The 23,562-nt window shown below is 49.1% G+C and overlaps 1 protein-coding gene across 3 annotated transcripts in view; it reads left to right on the top strand.

Moving 5' to 3' along the window:
- The first annotated feature begins 255 nt into the window (after positions 1 to 255).
- Positions 256 to 23,562, top strand: part of LOC135054685 (oocyte zinc finger protein XlCOF22-like) — a 58,732-nt gene continuing 35,425 nt past the window's right edge. Inside the window, exons 1-6 of one of the 3 annotated variants that reach the window (XM_063957947.1) lie at positions 256 to 634; positions 19,025 to 19,136; positions 20,691 to 20,849; positions 22,435 to 22,513; positions 22,632 to 22,729; positions 22,887 to 23,151. In XM_063957947.1, the coding sequence (XP_063814017.1) occupies positions 19,059 to 19,136; positions 20,691 to 20,849; positions 22,435 to 22,513; positions 22,632 to 22,729; positions 22,887 to 23,151 (679 nt within the window). In that variant the 5' untranslated portion in view covers positions 256 to 634; positions 19,025 to 19,058. Of the gene's footprint in view, positions 635 to 19,024; positions 19,210 to 20,690; positions 20,850 to 22,434; positions 22,514 to 22,631; positions 22,730 to 22,886; positions 23,152 to 23,562 lie in introns of those variants that run through there. The other 2 variants (XM_063957945.1, XM_063957946.1) reach the window with 2 other exon arrangements.

The raw sequence follows: 23,562 nt of genomic DNA, 5'->3' as shown, positions 1-23,562 counted from the left end.
TGAATGACATACTTTTGAGGCATCAATGCAGTACATATGTGGTGGCTTTGGTTTGTAGATGTTTCCTTTCAGTTTAACGCAGGTGTAACACTAATATTATTACTATAATAGCCCTTTTATGCCATCACTTCCATGGAAGAACTGACATAAATGTTATATAGTAAAGTTTGCCATGTGCAAGCGTCTCCTCAGCGTCTTTCTGTAGCCATGGTTACTGTCCCTGCTGCTCTACCGCCTATTATCCTACTGACATGCCCACCCCGCAGCTGTCCCCTCCCGCTCACCGCACATCAGCCAATCGCATCTCACAGCTTTTTTCCCGGCTCCTCCCACTCACTCTCACTATGGCTACAGCTACCGCCCCATCCCTTTTAGTGCTGTGACTGACGCACCGAGAAGCCAATCAGGCGGCTGATAATACTCCGGACGTCTTGTAGATAGTGGCAGCTGCATCACAAAGGTCATCACTAGAGTAATCAACTGTAGCTACTATCAGTGTCCTCATATGTGCTGCGGCCATTTTCCTGTAGTCTCTTATACGTGATAGGTTGTCAGAGCCTCAAGGAGTGACGTAGAAGAGGGGGCGGAGTTAGGGAGTCCTCAACCGCCATTTTGGAGATCTTCATTAAAACAGGTAACTTAACTCTATATGATATTATTATATAGGGGAGAGGGGACTGTACAGTGATATATGAGGGGAATAACACAGCTCCTGGCACACACTGATATGTGGTATTATTATTATATAGGGGAGAGGGGACCGTACAGTGATATATGAGGGGGAATAACACAGCTCCCTGCACACACTGATATGTGGTATTATTATTTTCTCTTACGTCCTAGAGGATGCTGGGGTCCATATTAGTACCATGGGGTATAGACAGGTCCACCAGGAGCCATTGGCACTTTAAGAGTGCGGGCTGGCTCCTCCCTCTATGCCCCTCCTACCAGACTCAGTTTAGAGAATGTGCCCGGAGAAGCCCGTCACAGCTAGGTGAGCTCTACAGAGCTTCTCTAGTAAAAGTTTTTTTTAGAGTTTGTTATGTTACAGGGAGGCTGCTGGCAACAGGGGGAGAGCAGTGTGCGCCCTGCGGGGTCTTGAGCCACTGCCTCCGCTGAATGGACATTGAGCTCCAGAGGGGACAGATCGCGCCCCGCCACAGGGGAACGCTCACCCCGGCAGCCAGCCGCCACCCCCTCACAGAGCTGAAGTGTGGCGAGTTAGTCACTGTCCTCCCTTACAAGCAGGGGGTCAGGGTGAAGAGGGCGGCTTAAGGGTGGGAACACGGTATTAACTGCGCTCCTGGGCGGCTCAGCGGTACTGCGGTGCGGCGCTGTGATGGGCGCCCTGAGCCATCACAGAACCCTACACTGACCATTTCCAGCCTGTCGGGGTCCGCGAATCTCAGCCAGCACAAATTTCCTCAGGCCAGTATAATCTTCAAGAACGGGAAGACAGCACCATTGAAGGGGCGGAGCTTCTCCTAGCGGACCCAGCAGCGTTCAGCGCCATTTGTCCTGCCTGCAATCACTGCCAGTGGATGTCCAGGTCCCTCCAGAGCAACTCCAGCTATCTGTACGGTACCAGGGGGTTGAAGAAGGGAGGTGAGCTGTATGTAGGCTGTGTCACCTATTAAGAGACACAGTCAGCACGGGTTTAGGGTCTCCCTATACTGTAATAACACTGTGTGTGGGTTGGCTCCGATCTCTGTGTCTCTCTGCCATTCTTGGGGGAAACTCTGTCTAGTAAATACCCTGTGTGTTTTTGGGGTGTTTGGTGTGTGTGACAACGTCTATGGACACTGTTTCATATGCTGCAGTGGATTTGTCTTCCCAGGAAGACTCTATACCATGTCATCAGGATTGCACTGTTGTAGCGCAGATCCCAGCTAGAGAGCCAGAATGGTTAGTCTCTCCAGGGAAGGACTATTTCTCAGACTTCTGATATGGTTGCTAGGACTGAGCATGCCACTCAGGTCCTACAATCCTCTATGGTTGTATGGTCTGATACTGCTTCCTCGGAGTCCCCTGCGGTACATTCTCAAAAACGTGCACTTGCAATGCTTATGCAGGATGACACGGACACCGACTCTGACACTGCAGACGGTGACGGGGATGTGTTGAGGGGGACGGCATCACTTGCTAAGGTGGTGCAGTTGATGATTGAAGCTGTAAGGGATTTTCTACATATTTCTGACACAGGTCCTGAGCAGGTGGAGGAGGCCTTTTTTAGAGATAATAAGAAGCCCCCCCCCCCCCTCACCTTCCCGGCATCCAAAGAATTAAACGCTATCTTTGATAAAGCCTGGGAAACTCTGGGAAATAAATTTTAGATCCCTAAGAGGGTCTTGGTTGCTTTTCCCTTCCCAGAGGAAGATAAAAAGAAATGGGAGTCCCCGCCGATAGTCAATGCATCTGTCTCCAGGCTGTCCAAACAGGTGGTGTTGCCGGTCCCGGGATCTACCGCATTGTAGGACCAGGCAGATCGCAAGGTGGATGCTACGCTAAAACCATTTACACGGCTTCCGGGGCTATATTACGGCCTACTATAGCTTGTGCTTGGATTGGTGTCGACTCCGCTGGATAGAGGTGACGTTGATTTATTTTTACGCCATATTCAGGATTCTGCAGGGTTCCTGGTAGATTCCATGAAGGACCTGGGTTCCTTGGCTGCGGGGATCTCTTCCATGTCCTTCTCGGCTCGCAGGGGTCTCTGGCTGCGCCAATAGTCTGCGGACGCGGAATCCAGGAAGAGCGTGGAGGGCCTACCCTATACAGGTCAGGTTCTCTTTGGGAAGTCGCTGGATGCGTGGATTGCCACGGCTACCGCGGGTAAGTCTCCTTTTCTCCCCTCAGCTGCACCGGCTACGAAGAAGCCTTTTACACCAGCCACGTCACAGTCCTTTTGTCCGGCGAGGCCTAGAAAGAACAAGCCTTCGAACACCTTCTTCAGAGGTGGTCGTGCCAAAGGAAAGAAACCTGCTCCCGCAGGTTCCCAAACCTAGAAGCCCGCTTCTGATACCCCTAAGTCCTCCGCATGACGGTGGGCAGCTAGGCCTGGAGGAGGGTCAGGTGGGTACAAGACTCCAAAAGTTCAGCCACGTCTGGGTGTCCTCTGGCCTGGACCCCTGGGTTCTGGAAATAGTGTCCAGGGGGTACAGACTGGAGTTTCAAGATCCCCCACCTCACGGTTTCTTCAAGTCAGGCTTGCCAGCTCTGCTGGCAGACAGAACAATTCTTCTGGAGGCCATTAGAAAATTGGTGGTGTCAGAGGTCATTGTTCCAGTTCCACCTCAGCAGTGGAACAAGGGTTATTATTCGAACCTTTTTGTGGTACCACAACCGGATGGTTCGGTACGGTCTATTTTAAACTTAAAGTCTTTGAACCCTTATCTCAGGAAGTTCAAATTCAAGATGGAATCTCTAAGAGCTATCGGAGGGGGATTTCCTGGTGTCTCTGGACATCAAGGACGCTTATCTCCACATTCCCATTTATTCGCCGCATCAGGCATATCTCAGTTTTGCACTGTTGGACGATCGCTATCATTTCCAGGCGCTGCTGTTTGATCTCTCCACAGCACCTAGGATCTTCACCAAGGTGATGGCGGAGATGATGGTTCTCCGCCACAAACAGGGTGTGAACATAATTCCATATCTGGACGATCTTCTGATCAAGGCGTCTTCCAGGGAGAGGTTGTTGCGATCCATCGCGCTCACGACACAGCTGCTCAGGAAGCACGGTTGGATCCTGAACCTTCCAAAGTCTCATCTGGAGCCGACAAGGAGGCTGTCTTTCCTGGGAATGATTCTCGCCACGGAAGTGCAGATGATATTTCCCCCGGTGGAGAAAGCATTGGTGATTCAAACAATGGTCCGGGATGTCTTAAAGCCTACCCGGTATCCGTTCATCAGTGCATCCGCCTTCTGGGGAAGATGGTTGCCGCTGGGGAAGATGGTTGCCGCCGGGGAAGATGGTTGCCGCCTACGAGGCTCTGCAGTACGGCATGTTTCATGCTCAACCTTTTCAGCTGGACCTCTTGGACCAGTGGTCAGGCTCTCACCTACACATGCACAAGAGGATACGCCTGTCTCCGAAAGCCAGGATCTCACTCCTCTGGTGGCTACAACTTCCGCACCTTCTGCAAGGCCGAAGGTTCGGAATTCAGGACTTAATCCTTTTAACCACAGATGCAAGTCTAAGAGGTTGGGGAGCAGTCGTTCTGGGGGGAAACCTTTCAAGGAAGGTGGTCAAATCAAGAATCCCTTCTCCCAATAAACATCCTGGAGCTAAGGGCTGTGTAAAACACCCTTCTGCTAGCAGCACATGTACAGGGTCAGGCTTTTCAGGTGCAGTTGGACAACGTGACCACTGTGGCCTACATAAACCGACAAGGCGGAACGAAGAGCAAGGCTGGAATGTCAGAGGTGTCAAGAATCCTCCACTGGGCGGAATGGCACGCTGTAGCTGTGTCAGTAATCTTCATTCAGGGGGTAGACAACTGGGAAGCAGACTTCCTCAGCAGACACGATCTACATCCAGGGTAGTGGGACCTCCATCCGGAGGTGTTCGAGGAGGTAACCGGTTGGTGGGGGGTTCCTCACGTAGACATGATGGCCTCCCGCCCCAACAAGAAGCTGGGCAGGTACTGTTCCCGGTCAAGAGACCCTCAGGCAGTGGCGGTGGACGCACTGGTAACACCGTGGGTGTTCCCGTCACTGTATGTGTTCCCTCCACTTCCTCTGATTCCAAAGGTTCTTCGGCTGGTAAGAAGAACAAAGGTTCTGGCAATCCTCATTGCTCCGGATTGGCCAAGGAGGGCTTGGTATGCGGATCTACTGGATCTACTTCTGGAAGATCCAAAGCCCTTACCTGTTCAGGAGGATCTGCTACTGCAGGGGCCGTTCGCCTATCAAGACTTACCACGGATATGTTTGACGGCATGACGGTTGAATGCCAGATCTTAGCTCGGAAAGGTATCCCGAGTGAAGTAATTCCTACCCTGATTCAGGCTAGGAAGGGGGTAACGTCAAAGCATTACCACCGTATTTGGAAGAAATATGTTTCGTGGTGTGAATTAAAATTTCCTACAGTGGAGTTTCAACTTTTCTCCTTTTCCTGCAAGCGGGAGTGGATGTGGGCCTGAGATTGGGATCTATCAATGTCCAAATCTCTGCTTTGTCCATCTTTTTTCAGAAACAGTTGGTTGTCCTCCCTGAGGTTCAGACCTTTTTGAAAGGGGTTCTGCACATCCGGCCTCCCTTTGTGGCACCAACGGCACCCTGGGATCTAGATGTGCTGTTGCAGTTCCTAGAGTCTGTTTGGTTTGAGCCTCTACTGGAGGCTGACATCAAGTTTCTCGCATGGAAGGCGGTCCCTTTGTTGGCCTTGGCTTCTGCCCGACGCGTGTCGGAATTGGGGGCTTTATCTTGTAAAAGTCCTTATCTGATCTTCCATGAAGACTCGTCCACAGTTCCTGCCTAAGGTTGTATCGGCTTTCCATATCAACCAACCTATTGTGGTGCCAGTGCCTACTGACTCAATTGCTTCAAAGGCCTTGGATGTTGTCAGGGCTTTGAAGATCTATATGAAGAGGACAGCTCGTCATAGAAAAACTGACTCTCTCTTTGTCCTCTACGATCCCAAGAAAATTGGGTTTCCTGCTTCTAAGCAGTCGATTTCGCGCTGGATAAGGTTCACTATCCAGCATGGGTATTCTACGGCAGAATTGCCGTGTCCGAAATCGGTTAAGACCCACTCTACTCGTAAAGTGGGTTCTTCCTGAGCGGCTGCCCTGGGTGTCTCAGCCTTACAGCTTTTCCGAGCTGCTACTTGGTCTGGTTCGAACACGTTTGCTAAGTTTTACCAGTTCGATACTTTGGCCTCTGATGACCTCAAGTTTGGTCAAGCAGTGTTGCAGGAGCCTGCACGCTCTCCCTCCTGTACTAACAGCTTTGGTACATCCCCATGGTACTAACATGGACCCCAGCATCCTCTAGGACAGGGGTGGGGAACTTCCGGCCCGCGAAGCCGTTTGGTCCGGCCCACCAGCTTGTGTCAGTGAGACAAGCTGCCGCTCAGTCGGGCGGCAGCGTGTCTCAGCTGTCAGAACAGGGAGACGGAGGAGAGCGCGGCTGTAGAATGGGAGCAGCGGCGTGTAGTACAAACCAGCCGCCGGTCCGTGAGCCAATCAGGAGCCGCGGCTGCCAGTCCGCGAGCTCTGATTGGCTCTCGAACCGGCGGCTGATTTGAAGTACTACACGACGACTCTTTCACCCGACAGCCGCGCTCTCCTCCGTCGCGTCCACGGTAAGCAGCACGGAGGGGAGGGCATTTGTTTACCTGGCACTGTGGGGGAATCTGTATACCTGGCACTATGGGGGCTGTATACCTGTCAATGTGAGGGGCATTTGTATACCTGGCACTGTGGGGGCATCTGTATACCTGGCACTGTGGGGGCATTTGTATACCTGGCACTGTGGGGGGCATTTGTATACCTGGCACTGTGGGGACATCTGTATACCTGGCACTGTGGGGGGCATTTGTATACCTGGCACTGTGGGGGCATTTGTATACCTGGCACTGTGGGGGCATTTGTATACCTGGCACTGTGGGGGCAATTGTGGATCTGGCACCGCACTATTGGGGGCATATGTGTATCACTTCCCATTTTAACTGGCCACACCCATTTTTTGGGGCGCGTGCGCGCCTCCGGCGCGCACACACAGTAGCTCTAAGGGGCAGACCTACTGGGGGGCAGGGTAATTTTTTTACGTTTAAAATTTTTGTATGGCCCCCGAAGGATTTTATAAATATCCAAATGGCCCTCGGTAGAAAAAAGGTTCCCCACCCCTGCTCTAGGACGTAAGAGAAAATAGTATTTTAATTACCTACCGGTAAATACTTTTCTCGTAGTCCATAGAGGATGCTGGGCGCCCGCCCAGCGCTTCGTTTTCCTGCGTTGGTTTCATAGTTCAGTACTGTCTGGTTCCTAGGTAAGTTCTGCGTTATTTACTGTTTCAGCTGTTGTTGAGTTTTCCGGCATGTTGGCCAGATTTGTATGTTGTGTGAGCTGGTATGAATCTCACCACTATCTGTGTAATTCCTTCTCTCGAAGTATGTCGTCTCCTCGGGCACAGTTTCTAGACTGAGTCTGGTAGGAGGGGCATAGAGGGAGGAGCCAGCCCACACTCTTAAGCTCTTAGTGTCAATGGCTCCTGGTGGACCCGTCTATACTAATTATTAATTGTTACTAATATGGACCCCAGCATCCTCTACGGACTACGAGAAAAGGATTTACTGGTAGGTAATTAAAATACTATTATATAGGGGAGAAGGGACCGTACAGTGATATATGAGGGGGAATAACACAGCTCCCGGCACACACTGATATGTGATATTATTATTATATAGGGGAGAGGGGACCGTACAGTGATATATGAGGGGGAATAACACAGCTCCCGGCACACACTGATATGTGATATTATTATTATATATGGGAGAGGGGACCGTACAGTGATAAATGATGGGGAATAACACAGCCCCCGGCACACACTGATATGTGGTATTATTATTATATAGGGGAGAGGGGACTGTACAGTGATATTGAGGGGGAATAACACAGCTCCCGGCACACACTGATATGTGGTATTATTATTATATAGGGGAGAGGGGACCGTACAGTGATATATGAGGGGGAATAACACAGCTCCCGGCACACAATGATATGTGGTATTATTATATAGGGGAGAGGGGACCGTACAGTGATATATGAGGGGAATAACACAGCACCCGGCACACACTGATATGTGGTATTATTATATAGGGGAGAGGGGACTGTACAGTGAAATATGAGGAGGATTTACACAGCTTCCGACACACACTGATATGTGGTAGTAGTATTATATAGGGGAGAGGGGACCGCTATATGAGGGGGAATAACACAGCACCCGGCACACACTGATATGTGATATTATTATTTCTGCAGCGGGGCACACTGTGTTCCACAGGGAATACATCGGGGTGTAGAGATGGCTCTTGATGCAGAGGCACCAACAGGCTAAAGCTTTAGACTGTCCCAGGATGTGTTGCGGTGCCTCCTCTATATAACCTAACAGGGGGCGCTAGGCAGCCTTGAAAAAGCTTTTTAGAAGACTTCATATGTCAGTGTGACATTCTGTGCTACGGTTTCATCACGTCAGCGGCGTTGCATACTCCTGTTGGCTCTGTTCCTGGGTACTTGCTGCGAAGGTGCTACGGTTCCTAGGTATACCAACGCAGACGCTCTCCTGGATCGCGTGGCTGCTACTAAGGGAGGAGGTAAGAGGGTCCCCCAGGTGGGACCCGCCATTAAATCGTGTTCCGGTCTTGGCCTAAGGAGACGGATCGCGGCGCTGGCATGGATACTGTGGCCGTGCAGGGACCCCTCTATACCCGCCAGGGCATGGAAGCACAGGTTGGATAAGTAAAATATCCATTTTAATAAGGCTCCATAGTACCCGGTGGTGAGGACCAGCATAGGGGATAAGGTGCTTGACCTGTAGCCCCTCCCCCAGCTCCGGGTGCCATCTACTGCTAGTGATCCCGCCCTGGAGCTGCCTCACACTCTCCAACACATAACAGACCTTTGGGGATTACCCCAAATAGACATGATGGCCTCTCGTCTCAACAAGACGCTTTGACGTTATTGTTCCAGGTCGAAGGACCCACAGGCAGTGGCAGTGGACAGCGTGGTGTCTCCGTGGGTGTTCCAGTCGGTGTACGTGTTTCCACTACTCCCACTCATCCCAAGAATCTTAAAGCTCATAAGGAGAACAAGGGTTCCAGCGATCCTCATTGCTCCAGACTGGCCGAGAAGGGCTTGGTACGCGGACCTTCTGGATCTACTACAAGAAGAGCAGAGGCCCCTTCCTCTTCGAGAGGACCTGTTGCAGCAGGGGCTGTTCGCTTATCAGGACTTACAACAGCTACGTCTGACGGCATGGAGGTTGAACTCCTGATACTAGCTTGGAAGGGCATTCCGAACAAAGTTATTCCTATTCTGATACATTACCATCGTATTTGGAAAAAATGTGTCTTGGTGTGAGTCCAAAAGGTTTCCTACGGTGGAGTTTCAACTGGGACGGTTTCTCCTCTTCCTGCAGGCCTGAGGTTGGGATCTGTGAAGGTCCAGATTTCAGCCCTATCCATTTTCTTCCAGTAACAATTGGCTGCCCTCCTTGAGGTTCAGACCTTTTTGAAGGGAGTTCTGCACATCCAGCCTCCCCTTGTACCGCCTGCGGCGCCACGGATCTTAACGTGATGTTGCAGTTTCTCCAGTCTAACTGGTTTGAGCCTCTGCAAGAGCTTGAGGTCAAGTTTCTTACGTGGAAGGCTGTCACTTTGTTGGCCTTAGCTTCTGCTAGACGTGTGTCGGAGTTGGGGGCTTTGTCTTGTAAGAGCCCCTACTTGATCTTTCATGCAGATAGAGCTGAGCTCCGGACGCGTCGGCAGTTTCTTCTGAAGGTTGTGTCGGCATTTCATATCAACCAACCTATTGTGGTGCCAGTTGCTGCTGACTCCTCAATTTCATCTAAGTCCTTAGATGTGCTAAGGGCTCTGAAGATATATGTGAAAAGGAGCTCATCACAGAAAATTTTACTCTCTTTTTGTCCTATATAATCCCCCAATAATTGGGTGTCCTGCTTCTAAGCAGACAATTTCTCGCTGGATCAGGGTCACTATCCAGCATGCATATTCTACGGCAGGATTGCCGTGTCCTAAGTCTGTTAAGGCCCACTCTACTCATAAGGTGGGGTTTTCCTGGGCGGCTGCCCGGGGTGTCTCGGCATTACAGCTTTGCCGAGCAGCAACTTGGTCTGGGACGAACACGTTTGCAAAGTTCTACAAGTTCGATACTTTGGCCTCTGATGATCTGAAGTTCAGTCAGTCAGTTCTGCAGGAGCCTCCGCGCTCTCCCTCTCATTCTGGGAACTTTGATACATCCCCATGGTACTAATATGGACCCCAGCATCCTCTAGGACGTAAGAGAAAATAGGATTTTAATTACCTACCGGTAAATCCTTTTCTCGTAGTCCGTAGAGGATGCTGGGCGCCCGCCCAGCGCTTCGTTTTCCTGCAGTTGTTATCTGGTTCAGTACAACTTTGTTGTTAGTTATGTACGGCATTTTCTCATACGTCCTAGAGGATGCTGGGGACACTTCAAGAACCACAGGGTATAGACGGGATCCGCAGGAGACATGGGCACTTTTAGACTTTGAAGGGGTGTGAACTGGTTCCTCTCTCTATGCCCCTCCTCCAGACTCCAGTTTTAGAATTGTGCCCAGGGAGACTGGTCACATACAGGGGAGCTCTACTGAGTTTCTCTGAAAAGACTTTGTTAGGTTTTTTTATTTTCAGGGAGCGCTGCTGGCAACAGTCTCCCTCCATCGTGGGACTTAGGGGAGAGAAGTCAGACCTACTTCTAATGAGTTTAAAGGCTCTGCTTCTTGGTTACAGGACACCATTAGCTCCTGAGGGTTTGGAACATTAGGAACGCCTAGGGGTTCACTCCCAGAGCCCGCCGTCACCCGCCTTGCAGAGCCAGAAGTCAGAAGACAGGTGAGTAGAAGAAGACAGAAGACTTCAGTGACGGCTTTCTGAGGTACCGCACAGCGATCCCGCTGCGCGCCATGCTCCCACGCACACAGCGGCACGACAGGGTGCAGGGCGCGGGCGCCCTGGGCAGCATAAAATCCTCATTTTCAGGCTGGCAAAAGTGGTATATAGTGCCTGGGCACAAAATCCGAACCCCCGCCAGTATATTATATTAAGAAAATAGCGGGGCTGAAGCGTGCCCCATTAAGGGGGCGGGGCTTAGCTCTCACAGCTCTCATCAGCGCCATTTTCTCTTCACAGAAGCTGCAGAGATGCTGGTCCTCTCCTCCAAACACTGCTATACAAGTAACAGGGTGCAAAACGGGGGGGGGGGGGGGGCACATAATTTGGTCCAAATATAAAAGCTCTATTGGTCTGGGGCTTTATATTAAAGGTTCAGATCTGGGATTGAGCGCTGGGTTGTGAGCTGGCAAACTCCCTCTGTGTTTCTCTGACGGGCTTTACTGCGGGTCTGTCCCCTAGTTGCCCAGTGTGTCTGTGGGTGTCGGTACAAGTGTGTCGGCATGTCTGAGACGGAGTGCTCTTCCCAGGAGGAAACTGTGGTAGGGAGAGAAACGGCTGTGGGAGTGACCCTGTCAGCACCACCGACTCCTGATTGGGTAAATCTGTTGAATACCTTGAATGCTAATGTGGCTCTTATTAATAAGAGATTGGATAAATCTGAATCTCAGAACCAGGCATGGAAGAAATCTGTGGAGGATGTGTTATCACAGGTCCGGACCCCTCGGGGTCACACAAACGTTCATTTGCTCAGTTGGCAGACACAGATACCGACACGGACACTGACTCCGGTGTCGACTATAATGATACCAGATTAGACCCAAAATTGTAAAAGAACATTCAGTACATGATTGTGGCAATAAAAGACGTGTTACATATCACTGAGGACCCTACTGTTCCTGATACTAGGGTCTGTATGTTTAAGGGAAAGAAACCTGAGGTAACATTTCCGCCCTCTCATGAACTGAATACCTTTTTTGAAAAAATGTAGGAAAATCCTGACAAAAAGTTTCTGATTCCCAAAAGGATTCAGGTGGCGTATCCGTTCCCCTCTGCAGATAGATATAAGTGGGAATCATCAGGTCAGGTGCTTCCCCATTGTGGACAAGGCCCTATCACAGTTGTCTAAAAGGGTGGCTTTACTGTCTCCTGACACTGCAGCCCTTAAGGATCCTGCGGATCGTAGACAGGAGAATACGTTAAAATCCATTTACGTCGCCACAGGTACGCTGCTCAGGCCGGCCATTGCATCGGCGTGGGTGAGAACTGCTATTGAAAAGTGGGCAGATAACTTGTCATCTGATATAGATACCCTAGATAGGGATAGCATCCTGTTAACTTTTGGTTATATCAGGGACGCTGCGGCCTACCTAAAGGAGGCGGCGAGAGATATTGTCATTTTGGGATCAAGAGCCAATGCCTTGGCAATTTCAGCTAGACGAGCATTGTGGATTCATCAATGGAATGCTGATGCTGACTCTAAGAAAGCTATGGAGTCGCTCCCATGTAAAAGTAGTGTCTTGTTTGGTGAGGGTCTCACTGGTTTGGTATCTACTGCTACCGTGGGTAAGTCGTCATTTTTGCCTTATGTTCCTCCACAACAAAAGAAAGCTCACCACTTTCAGATACAGTACTTTCGGCCAAATAAATACAAAAAAGGCAGAGGTTATTCCTTCCTTGCCAATAGAGGAAGGGGAAAAGGTAAAAGATCTCCGGCCGTGGCAGGTTCCCAGGAGCAGAAGTCCTCCCCGGCTTCTGCCAAATCCACCGCATGACGCTGGGGCTCCTCTGCGGGAGTCCGCACCGGTGGGGGCACGTCTCAAGCTCTTTGTCACGATCCGGGTACTGAGACGCCATTTTCTGCCCGTTAGGTGCCTCCTGAGGTTGGCTCAGCAGGCTAGGGCCAGGCTTTAACCTTGGTTGTGGCCTGCAGCGCTGGTCTTAGCATCCACCCGGGTATGTGTACTCACGGAAGTGCGGTGCTCTCTGCCCCGCCGCGGCCGTCACCGCCGCATCCGAGGACCTATCCTGGATACACGTCCTCCATGTGTCTTTGCCATTCCTGTGGCCGCTGTGTGCATCTGGGTGCATGAAGCTCTGCTGTTGCGGCCTCCGCCGCCATTTTTACATGGCTAAAGTACTTTGTTCCCCTTCTGTGTGTGTGTGTTCATGGGCGCAGCCATGTTGGACTTCATCACATGACATTGTTCCTCCTATCCGCAGTGCTGACAGTGCTGGAGCCTAATTGCCCACCAATCCCTGCTAAGCTGTGGGTATAAATATCCTGGATTCACACCCAGAAGATTGTCAGTGCTTCTGTTTCCTTCAGCTACTCCAGTGTGCAGTTCTCTGTGGACTCTCTCTGCAGCTCAGCCTGACTCTCCAGTGGTTTCCTCCTGCGGTGCATTCCAGCTCTCCTGTATCCAGCTTGGTGAGCAGCCTGCTTCTCTGTGTTCCCGCATCCAGTGCTAAGTAGTGTGTATACTCCGGCTTCCCAGCAGCCACTCTTCATTTACATTTCTCAATTACCAGCGAACCCCAGCCTCACTTCTTATTTACCAGCGAACCCCAGCCTCATTTCTTATTTATCAGTGAACCCCAGCCTCATTTCTTATTTACCAGCGAACCCCAGCCTCATTTCTTATTTACCAGCGAACCCCAGCCTCATTTCTTATTTACCAGCGAACCCCAGCCTTATTTCTTATTTATCAGCGAACCCCAGTTTCATTTCCCATTTACCTGCAAACTTCAGCTTCATCTTCTGTTTACTCACGAACACTCACATTATTTACAGCTTCACAAATCATCCTCATCATCACGTTAATCCTCACCTGAGTCCTCAAGCTTTATACAGAACTTTTTATTCATTTCGGATTACTGGTCTCAACCAGCAGTATGTTCTTTATCCCTTGTGACAGTATTATTTCAATGCACCTTATTTGACTTTTTATTTAATAAAAACCTTCAAAGTTATTTCAGTTGTCGTGGTCACGCCTTCAGGCTTCTATTACTACTACTGTGCGCATGTCTAGGAGTCCACTCTCTCCTCCTACATTCCGGTACCAGTCAGCCCCTACAATTGAGGCTTCCAGTCACCGTCATCAGCCCTCAGTTGTGACACTCTTCAGTCAATTCTGGGCTCGTTCGGCCCTGGACCCATGGGTTTTAGAAATAGTGGCCCTCATTCCGAGTTGATCGGTCACAAGGAGAATGTAGCAGAGTTACACACGCTAAGCCTACGCCTACTGGGAGTGTATCTTAGCTTCTTAAAAATGCGACTGAGGTAATCGCAATATTGCGATCACAAACCTCGTAGCAGTTTTAGAGTAGCTTCAGACTTACTCTGCCTGTGCGATCAGTTCAGTGCTTGTCGTTCCTGGTTGACGTCACAAACACACCCAGCGTTCGCCCAGACACTCCCACCGTTTCTCCGGCCACTCCTGCGTTTTTTCCGGAAACGGTAGCGTTTTCAGCCACACGCCCATAAAACGCCGTGCTTCCGCCCAGTAACACCCATTTCCTGTCAATCACACTACGATCGCCGGAGCGAAGAAAAAGCCGTGAGTAAAATTACTTTCTTCATAGCAAAGTTACTTGGCGCAGTCGCAGTGCGAACATTGCGCATGCGTACTAAGCGGATTTTCATTGCGATGCGATGAAAAATACAGAGCGAACAACTCGGAATGAGGGCCAGTGTCCCAGGGGAACAAACTGAAGTTTCAAGACGTTCCCCTCACCGATTTTTCAAATCGGCCTTACCAGTTTCTCTTCCGGACAGGAAGGCTGTATGCGATGCAATACAGAAGTTGTGACTAAATCAAGTCATTATCAGGGTTCCCCCGTCACAATAGGGAGAAGGCTTTTATTCAAGCCTGTTTGTGGTCCTGAAACCGGAGGGCTCGGTCAGACCAATTCTGAACCTAAAGTCCCTCAATCTTTACCTAAGAAAATTCAAATTCAAGATGGAATCTCCCTGAGCGGTGATCTCCAGTCTGGAGGAAGGCGTGTTGGTCGACATAAAGGATGCCTACTTACACGTCCCCATATATCCTCCGCATCAGGCTTACCCGAGGTTTGCTATTTAGGATTGTCATTACCAATTTCAGACGTTGCCATTTGGTCTGTCCACGGCTCCGAGGATTTTCACCAAGGTAATGGCGGAAATGATGGTTCTCCTTCGCAGACAAGGAGTCACAATTGTCCCTTACTTGGATGATCTCCTGATAATGGCGAGATCCAAAGACAAGCTGGAGCAGGACATTGCGCTCTCCCTGACAGTTCTGCAGCAACATGGTTGGCCCCTAAACTTGCCGAAGTCACAGTTGAATCCGACGAAACGGCTGTCGTTTTTGGGAATGATTCTGGACACAAAACTACAGAGTTTTTCTTCCAGAAGAGAAGGCTCTGGAAATTCAGGGTTTGGTCAAACAAATTCTGAAACCAGCGAGAGTATCAGTCCATCAATGCACTCGATTGCTGGGCGGCCTACGAGGCCATTCAATTTGGCAGATTCCATGCCAGAGTGTTTCAGTGGGACCTATTGGACAAGTGGTCCGGATCCCATCTGCACATGCACCGGAAAATAATCCTGTCCTCCAAGACCAGAATCTCACTCCTGTGGTGGCTGCACACCCCTCACCCCCTAGAGGGACGCAGGTTCAGAATCCAGGACTGAATCCTAGTAACCACGGATGCGAGTCACCGAGGCTGGGGAGCAGTCACACAGGGGGAAACCTTCCAGGGAAAATGGTCAAGCCAGGAAGTTTGTTTACACGTAAATGGCCCTTAAATCCTGAACGTTTATAACGGCCTTTTTCAAGCGGAACGTCTTCTTCGCAACCTGCCCGTCCTAATACGTTCGGACAACATAACAGCAGTGGCGCACATAAACTGCCAGGGTGGAACGAAGAGCAGGGCGGCAATGGTAGAGGCCACAAAAGTTCTCCGCTGGGCGGAAAGACATACAAGCGCTCTGTCAGCAATCTTCATTCCAGGAGTGGACAACTGGGAAGCAGACTTCCTCAGCAGACACGATCTCCATCCAGGAGAGTGGGGTCTTCATCAAGAGGTCTTCACAGAAGTGACAATTCTTTGGGGAATTCCTCAAATAGTATGATGGCGTCTCGCCTCAACAAGAAACTTCAGAGATATTGTTCCAGGTCGAGGGATCCTCAAGCAATAGCAGTGGACGCGCTGGTGACACCATGGGTGTTTCAGTCGGTGTACGTGTTCCCTCCGCTTCCACTCATTCCAAAGGTGCTAAAGATCATAAGAAGAACAAAGGTTCAGGCGATCGTCATTGTTCTGGACTGGCCAAGGAGGGCTTGGTATCCAGATCTTCAGGAATTACTCTTAAGAGATCCCTGGCCTCTTCCGCTACGAGAGGATCTGTTACAGCAGGGGCCGTGCGTATATCACGTCTTACTGCGGCTACGTTTGATGGCTTGGCGGTTGAACGCCGGATCCTAGCCGAAAGGGTATTTCCAGTGAAGTCATTCCCACACTTCTTCAAGCTAGAAAAGTAGTAATGTCTAACCATTATCACCGTATTTGGAGAAAATATGTGTCTTGGTGTGAATCCAAGAAGGCTCCTACGGAAGAATTTCAGCTGGGGCGTTTTCTCCATTTCCTGCAAGCAGGTGTTGATGCGGGCCCAAAGTTAGGCTCGATTTAAAGTACAAATTTCGGCCTTATCGGTTTTCTTTCAAAAACAATTGGCCTTCCTTCCAGAAGTTCAGACTTTCGTGAAAGGAGTTTTGCACATCCAACCTCCATTTGTGCCCCTAGTGGCACCATGGGATCTTAACGTGGTGTTGCATTTTCTTCAGTCACATTGGTTTGAACCTTTACAGAAGGTTGAGTTGAAATTTCTCACTTGGAAAGTGGTCATGCTATTGGCCTTAGCATCCGCAAGGCGGTTGTCTGAGTTAGCGGCTTTGTCTCACAAGAGCCCTTATTTAATCTTCCATGAGGATAGAACGGAGTTGAGGATTCGTCAACAATTTCTGCTGTAGGTGGTTTCATCGTTCCACATGAACCAGCCTATTGTGGTGCCAGTGGCTACTGACGCCTTCGCGGAGTCAAAATCTCTCAATGTTGTCAGGGCCTTGAAGATTTATGTTGCCAGAACGGCACAACTTAGGAAAATGGAAACCTTGTTTATCCTGTATGCTGCCAACAAGATTGGAACGACTGCTTCAAAGCAGACTATTGCGCGCTGGATCTGCAATACGATTCAGCATGCTCATTCTACGGCTGGATTGCCGTTACCGAAATCAGTGAAGGCCCACTCTACCAGGAAAGTGGGCTCATCCTGGGTGGCTGCCCGTGGAGTCTCGGCATTACAACTCTGCCGAGCAGCTACTTGGTCGGGTTCAAACACTTTTGCAAAATTTTATAAGTTTGATACCCTGGCTGATGAGGACCTCATGTTTGGTCAATCGGTGCTGCAGAGTCATCCGCACTCTCCCGCCCGTTCTAGACCTTTGGTATAAACCACATGGTTCTTGAAGTGTCCCCAGCATCCTCTAGGACGTAAGAGAAAATAGGATTTTGATATCTACCGGTAAATCCTTTTCACTTAGTCCGTAGAGGATGCTGGGCGCCTGTCCCAGTGCGGACTCTATCTGCAGTTATTAGTTATTAATTATGTTTACACACGGGTTGTGTTTCTGTTATAGTCAGCCTGTTGCTGACATGGTTCATGCCGTTGACTGGAGTTTCTGTTAAATGCCATGTTGTACGGCGTGTTTGTGGTGTGAGCTCTCACCTTAGCTTAACAATAAATCTTTTTCCTCGAAATGTCCATCTCCCTGGGCACAGTTCCTATAACTGGAGTCTGGAGGAGGGGCATAGAGGGAGGAGCCAGTTCACATCCCTTCAAAGTCTTAAAGTGCCCATGTCTCCTGTGGATCCCGTCTATACCCCCATGGTTCTTGAAGTGTCCTCAGCATCCTCTACGGACTAAGAGAAAAGGATTTACCAGTAGGTATCAAAATCCTATTATTACTTGGTAAGTAATGTTTCAGCTGTTGCTGAAGGTTTTCAAGCTCGTTAGCTTGATGTGCCCTGTATGTGTGAGCTGGTATGAATCTCGCCCCTATCTGTGTATAATCCTTCTCTCGAAGATGTCCATCTCCTTGGGCACAGTTTCTAGACTGAGTCTGGTAGGAGGGGCGTAGAGGGAGGGGCCAGCCCACACTCTCAAATTCTTAAAGTGCCAATGGCTCCTGGGGGACCCGTCTATAGCCCATGGTACTAATGTGGACCTCGGCATCCTCTACGGACTACGAATAAAAAGGATTTACAGGTAGGTAATTAAAATACTTTTTTTAATTACCTACCGGTAAATCCTTTTGTTGTAGTCCCTAAGGGATATTGGGCGCCCGCCTCTGTGCTGTGACTTTCTGCAGATTCTCTGTTATGTGTTACCTCTTCAGCTGTTGCTGTTTATGTTGCCAGCTGTTGCTGGCCAAGTTATGTTATGGTGTGCTGGTGTGTAAATCTCACCACACTTATTATTATGTTCCTTCTCTCAAGTATGTCATTTCTTGAGAGAAGGAACATACACAGATAGTTTTACCTATAACTGCCTGTGAGAGGAAGCATAGAGGGGAGGAGCCAGCACACCCAGTTGAAGAAATGTAAAGTGCACTGGCTCCTTTGGACCCCGTCTATACCCTATCGTACTAATGTGTCCCCAATATCCCTTATGGACTATGAGAAAAGGATTTACCGGTAGATATCAAAATCCTATATTTGTCCCTTCTGCTCACTACCTGGGGGTAAATAATATCACACAACATATTAATCGTGAAATGAGAGGATAAAGAGTGTAGTAATACATTTGCAGGTGCGCACATAGCAGGGGATTCCTGTTGCCCAGATCCTTTCTGAAGTGAGATCATAGAGACCCTGCCTGTCTCCTCCCACATTCTTTAACTATTTACTGTTTCCTGGTGCAGCCAATCAGAATAGAGCGCGGGGAGCCCAGGATGTAGAGAGGGGACACAGCAATGAGTGAGGCATGAAGAGGGTGCTTCAGAAATGTTACGGCCCATATAGATAGTTACTGGTAGTGGGATTGTCTATCAGAGCATAATGCAGCTGTCTATATATTACTATAGAGATGTCATCCACGCCAGACACTAGTGTGACCCAATGTTGGTGATGTGTATACGTCCACTGTAGTACTTTCACTATCACACTGTGAGAGGCTGCTGCTATATATTGTTATATACCAGAACGTCATCTGATTAGTACTCAGGCTTATGCTCCTTCTACTGATATAAATGGTCAGATATTTGAATATGTTACATGTGTATAATGTGATGTTATGTTAATTATTTTAATTATTATATTTATTTCTAGATAATTACGTGGTGCGGATCCAGAGACTTTGAGGATGGACATGGACCGGAGTCACACAAATGAGAGGATATTACATCTCACCCTGGAGATCGTCCACCTGCTGACTGGGGAGGTGAGGGGATCTGGGAGTGTCACAATGACATCACTTCTATCTATAGTAATAATACCGGGACATGACTAAGGAGGTGAGTGGATCTGGGAGTGTCACAGTGACGTCATTTACATCTATAATAATAATAATACAGGGACATGACTGGGGAGGTGAGGGGATCTGGCAGTGTCACAGTGACATCACTTATACCTAGAGTAATAATGCAGGGACATGACTGGGGAGGTGAGGGGATCTGGGAGTGTCACAGTGACATCACTTCTATCTATAGTAATAATACAATGACATGACTGGGGAGGTGAGAGGATCTGGGAGTATCACAGTGACATCACTTCTATCTGTAGTAATAATAAAGGGACATGACTGTAGAGGTTAGGGGACCTGGGAACGTCACAATGACATCACATATATCTACAGTAATAATACCGGGACATGACTGGGGAGGTGAGGGGATCTGGCAGTGTCACAGTGACGCCATTTACATCTATAGTAATAATACAGGGACATGACTGAGGAGGTGATGGGATCTGGGAGTGTCACAGTGACATCACTAATACCTATAGTAATAATACAAGGACATGGTTGGGGAGGTGAGTGGATATGGGAGCGTCACAGTGACATAACATATATCTATAGTAATAATACAGGGACATGACTGGGGATGTGAGGGGATCTGGGAGTGTCACAGTGACATCACTTATATCTATAGTAATTATACAGGGACATGACTGGGGAGGTGAGGGGATCTGGGAGCGTCACAGTAACATCACATATCTATAGTAGTAATACAGGGACTAGACTGGGGAGGTGAAGGGATCTGGAAGTGTCACAGTAACGTAATTTACATCTATAGTAATAATACAGGGACATGACTGGGGAGGTGATGGGATCTGGGAGATTCACACTGACATCACTTATATCTATAGTAATAATACAGGGACATGACTGGGGAGGTGAGGGGATCTGGGAGATTCACAGTGACATCACTTATATATACTGTTTAGTAATAATACAGGGAGATGACTGGGGAGGTGAGTGGATCTGGGAGGCTCCACTTCTTATGATTCTGGACTCCAGGATGCACCTATTTAGACATATTCAGGATAATTAATAAAAGGTTTGTACATTTGGATGTAGCTGGTAATATGAGGTGTGACCTCCAGCCTCTGTGGATCCTTTACAGAAACAGTAGTATCACAGTGTTACCTCTCCTGCATCTCCACCACTCTCAGTGGGCGGCTGTTCTCAGTCCTCTGTTTTCCTCCAGCTCCCTCCACATCATCATCTTACTGTCTGCACTACTCTGTCCAAGGCACGTGATTCATCTGTGGGTGCCGACCATATACAGAGGACACTGAGTGCTGGGCCCACTGAGGATGGCGGGAGACGTGCTATATACACTCCACTATCCTGTATACAGGAAATGGTTCCATGTAAGATTGGAGTTTGCCTCATAGATTACACTGTTGTGTTTTTTGCAGGTATTCCCTAAAAAGTGTAACTTCAAATAGGCAAACTAATTAATTTACTTTCAACGTTTTCTCTATCAATACACAGGGTTACACAGTAGTGAAGAAGACATTCCTTGACCATCTGACAACCATTAGCTGTGCCTCCATCACGGTGCCTCCACCTCAGTCACAGATACATGAGAGGGACGATGACCAGAAGATCCTGGAACTCACTAACAAGATCATTCAGCAGCCATCTGGAGAGGTGACTACTGGGAATGGGGCATTATACAGTAACACCAGGGGATGTGTCTGGGTGATGACTGGAGAGGTGACTGCTGGGAATGGGCATTATACAGTAACACCAGGGGATGTGTCTGGGTGATGACTGGAGAGGTGACTGCTGGGAATGGGACATTATACAGTAACACCAGGGAACGTGTCTGGGTGATGACTGGAGAGGTGACTGCTGGGAATGGGGCATTATACAGTAACACCAGGGGACGTGTCTGGGTGATGACTGGAGAGGTGACTGCTGGGAATGGGGCATTATACAGTAACACCAGGGGACGTGTCTGGGTGATGACTGGAGAGGTGACTGCTGGGAATGGGACATTATACAGTAACACCAGGGAATGTGTCTGGGTGATGACTGGAGAGGTGACTGCTGGGAATGGGACATTATACAGTAACACCAGGGGACGTGTCTGGGTGATGACTGGAGAGGTGACTGCTGGGAATGGTGCATTATACAGTAACTCCAGGGGACGTGTCTGGGTGATGACTGGAGAGGTGACTGCTGGGAATGGGGTATTATACAGTAACACCAGGGGACGTGTCTGGGTGATGACTGGAGAGGTGACTGCTCGGAATGGGACATTATACAGTAACTCCAGGGGACGTATCTGAGTGATGACTGGAGAGGTGACTGCTGGGAATGGGGCATTATACAGTAACTCCAGGGGACGTGTCTGGGTGATGACTGGAGAGGTGACTGCTGGGAATGGGGCATTATACAGTAACACCAGGGGACGTGTCCGGGTGATGACTGGAGAGGTGACTGCTGGGAATGGGACATTATACAGTAACTCCAGGGGACGTGTCTGGGTTTTGACTGGAGAGGTGACTGCTGGGAATGGGGCATTATACAGTAACACCAGGGGACGTGTCTGGGTGATGACTGGAGAGGTGACTGCTGGGAATGGGACATTATACAGTAACACCAGGGGATGTGTCTGGGTGATGACAGGAGATGTGACTGCTGGGAATGGGACATTATACAGTAACACCAGGGGACGTGTCTGGGTGATGACAGGAGATGTGACTGCTGGGAATGGGACATTATACAGTAACACCAGGGGACGTGCCTGGGTTTTGACTGGAGAGGTGACTGCTGGGAATGGGGCATTATACAGTATTATACAGTAACACCAGGGGACGTGTCTGGGTGATGACTGGAGAGGTGACTGCTGGGAATGGGGCATTATACAGTAACACCAGGGGACGTGTCTGGGTGATGACTGGAGAGGTGACTGCTGGGAATGGGGCATTATACAGTAACACCAGGGGATGTGTCTGGGTGATGACTGGAGAGGTGACTGCTGGGAATGGGGCGTTATACAGTAACACCAGGGGACGTGTCTGGGTGATGACTGGAGAGGTGACTTCTGGGAATGGGGCATTATACAGTAACACCAGGGGACGTGTCTGGGTGATGACTGGAGAGGTGACTGCTGGGAATGGGACATTATACAGTAACACCAGGGGATGTGTCTGGGTGATGACTGTATCACTGTGTGTGTCAGGTTCCTATAAGGTGTCAGGATGTCACTGTCTATTTCTCCATGCAGGAGGGGGAGTATATAGAGGAACACAGGGGTCTGTACAAGGACGTGATGATGGAGAATCACCGGCCCCTCACATCACTGGGTAAGACGAGACTGTCATGCATTGTACAGGGGAGAGCAGGTATGGGGTCCCCTATATACACACATCATCTGATAATCACATATATACACTGTACTCAGTCACTGTGTGTCTCCTACAGATGGACCCAGTAACAGAGATACCCCAGAGAGATGTCCCCGTCCTCTGTATTCCCAGGATTGTACAGAGGAGAATCACAGGATCCCACAGAAGGATCAGGTAGGTGGGATTTAGGGTCTCGCCAATATACCAAAGTGACTTTTAACTGCTTCGTCTGTATTATAACTCTGTATCATACACTGATATTATACTGTTTAATCTCAAGTAATGACATCAGACATTATTAGAAAGGTGTTTTTTTTTGTGGGTTATTTAGGATGAATTTCTGACTGATAATAATGCAGAATATATAGTGGGAGAAGAAGAGACGTATTTTACTGATAATATGGCAAAACATACAGAAGAAGAAGAAGAGACGTATGTGACTGATATGAAGGAAGAATTTATAGAGGGAGAAGAAAAGACGTATTTTACTGATAATATGGCAAAACATACAGAAGAAGAAGGAGAAGAAGAAGAGACGTATGTGAGGGGGGATCAGCAGTGTAAGGAGGAGCAAATACCTACAGCCATCAGCACAGGTGAGTAATAAACACTTATTACAGAACAGTCACATGTTCTCCTTACTCAGTCACTGCAGCAGTTTCTTATTCTACACCCTCCTCTGTCAGTACAGACTAATGATGGAAATGTATCTGCCCAGTGGGAGATTCAGGAGCCATCAGCCCCTATTTCATTAACGTCCTAGAGGATGCTGGGGACTCCGTAAGGACCATGGGGATAGATGGGCCCCGCAGGAGACATGGGCCCTGGGCAGCAATATAAACCTCTTATTTGGCAAAAGAGAGCATATATACAGCTGGACACTGTATATATGCATGAGCCCCGCCAATTTTACTCTTTTAGCGGGACTGAAGCCCGCCGCAGAGGGGGCGGGGCTACTCCCTCAGCACTCACCAGTGCCATGTTTTTCTCCACAGCACCGCTGAGAG

Source organism: Pseudophryne corroboree, chromosome 3, assembly GCF_028390025.1.
Source record: "Pseudophryne corroboree isolate aPseCor3 chromosome 3, aPseCor3.hap2, whole genome shotgun sequence".
Taxonomy (NCBI): domain Eukaryota; kingdom Metazoa; phylum Chordata; class Amphibia; order Anura; family Myobatrachidae; genus Pseudophryne; species Pseudophryne corroboree.
The sequence above is the reverse complement of the archived record's forward strand: the minus strand, read 5'-3'. Positions and strand labels throughout refer to the sequence as shown.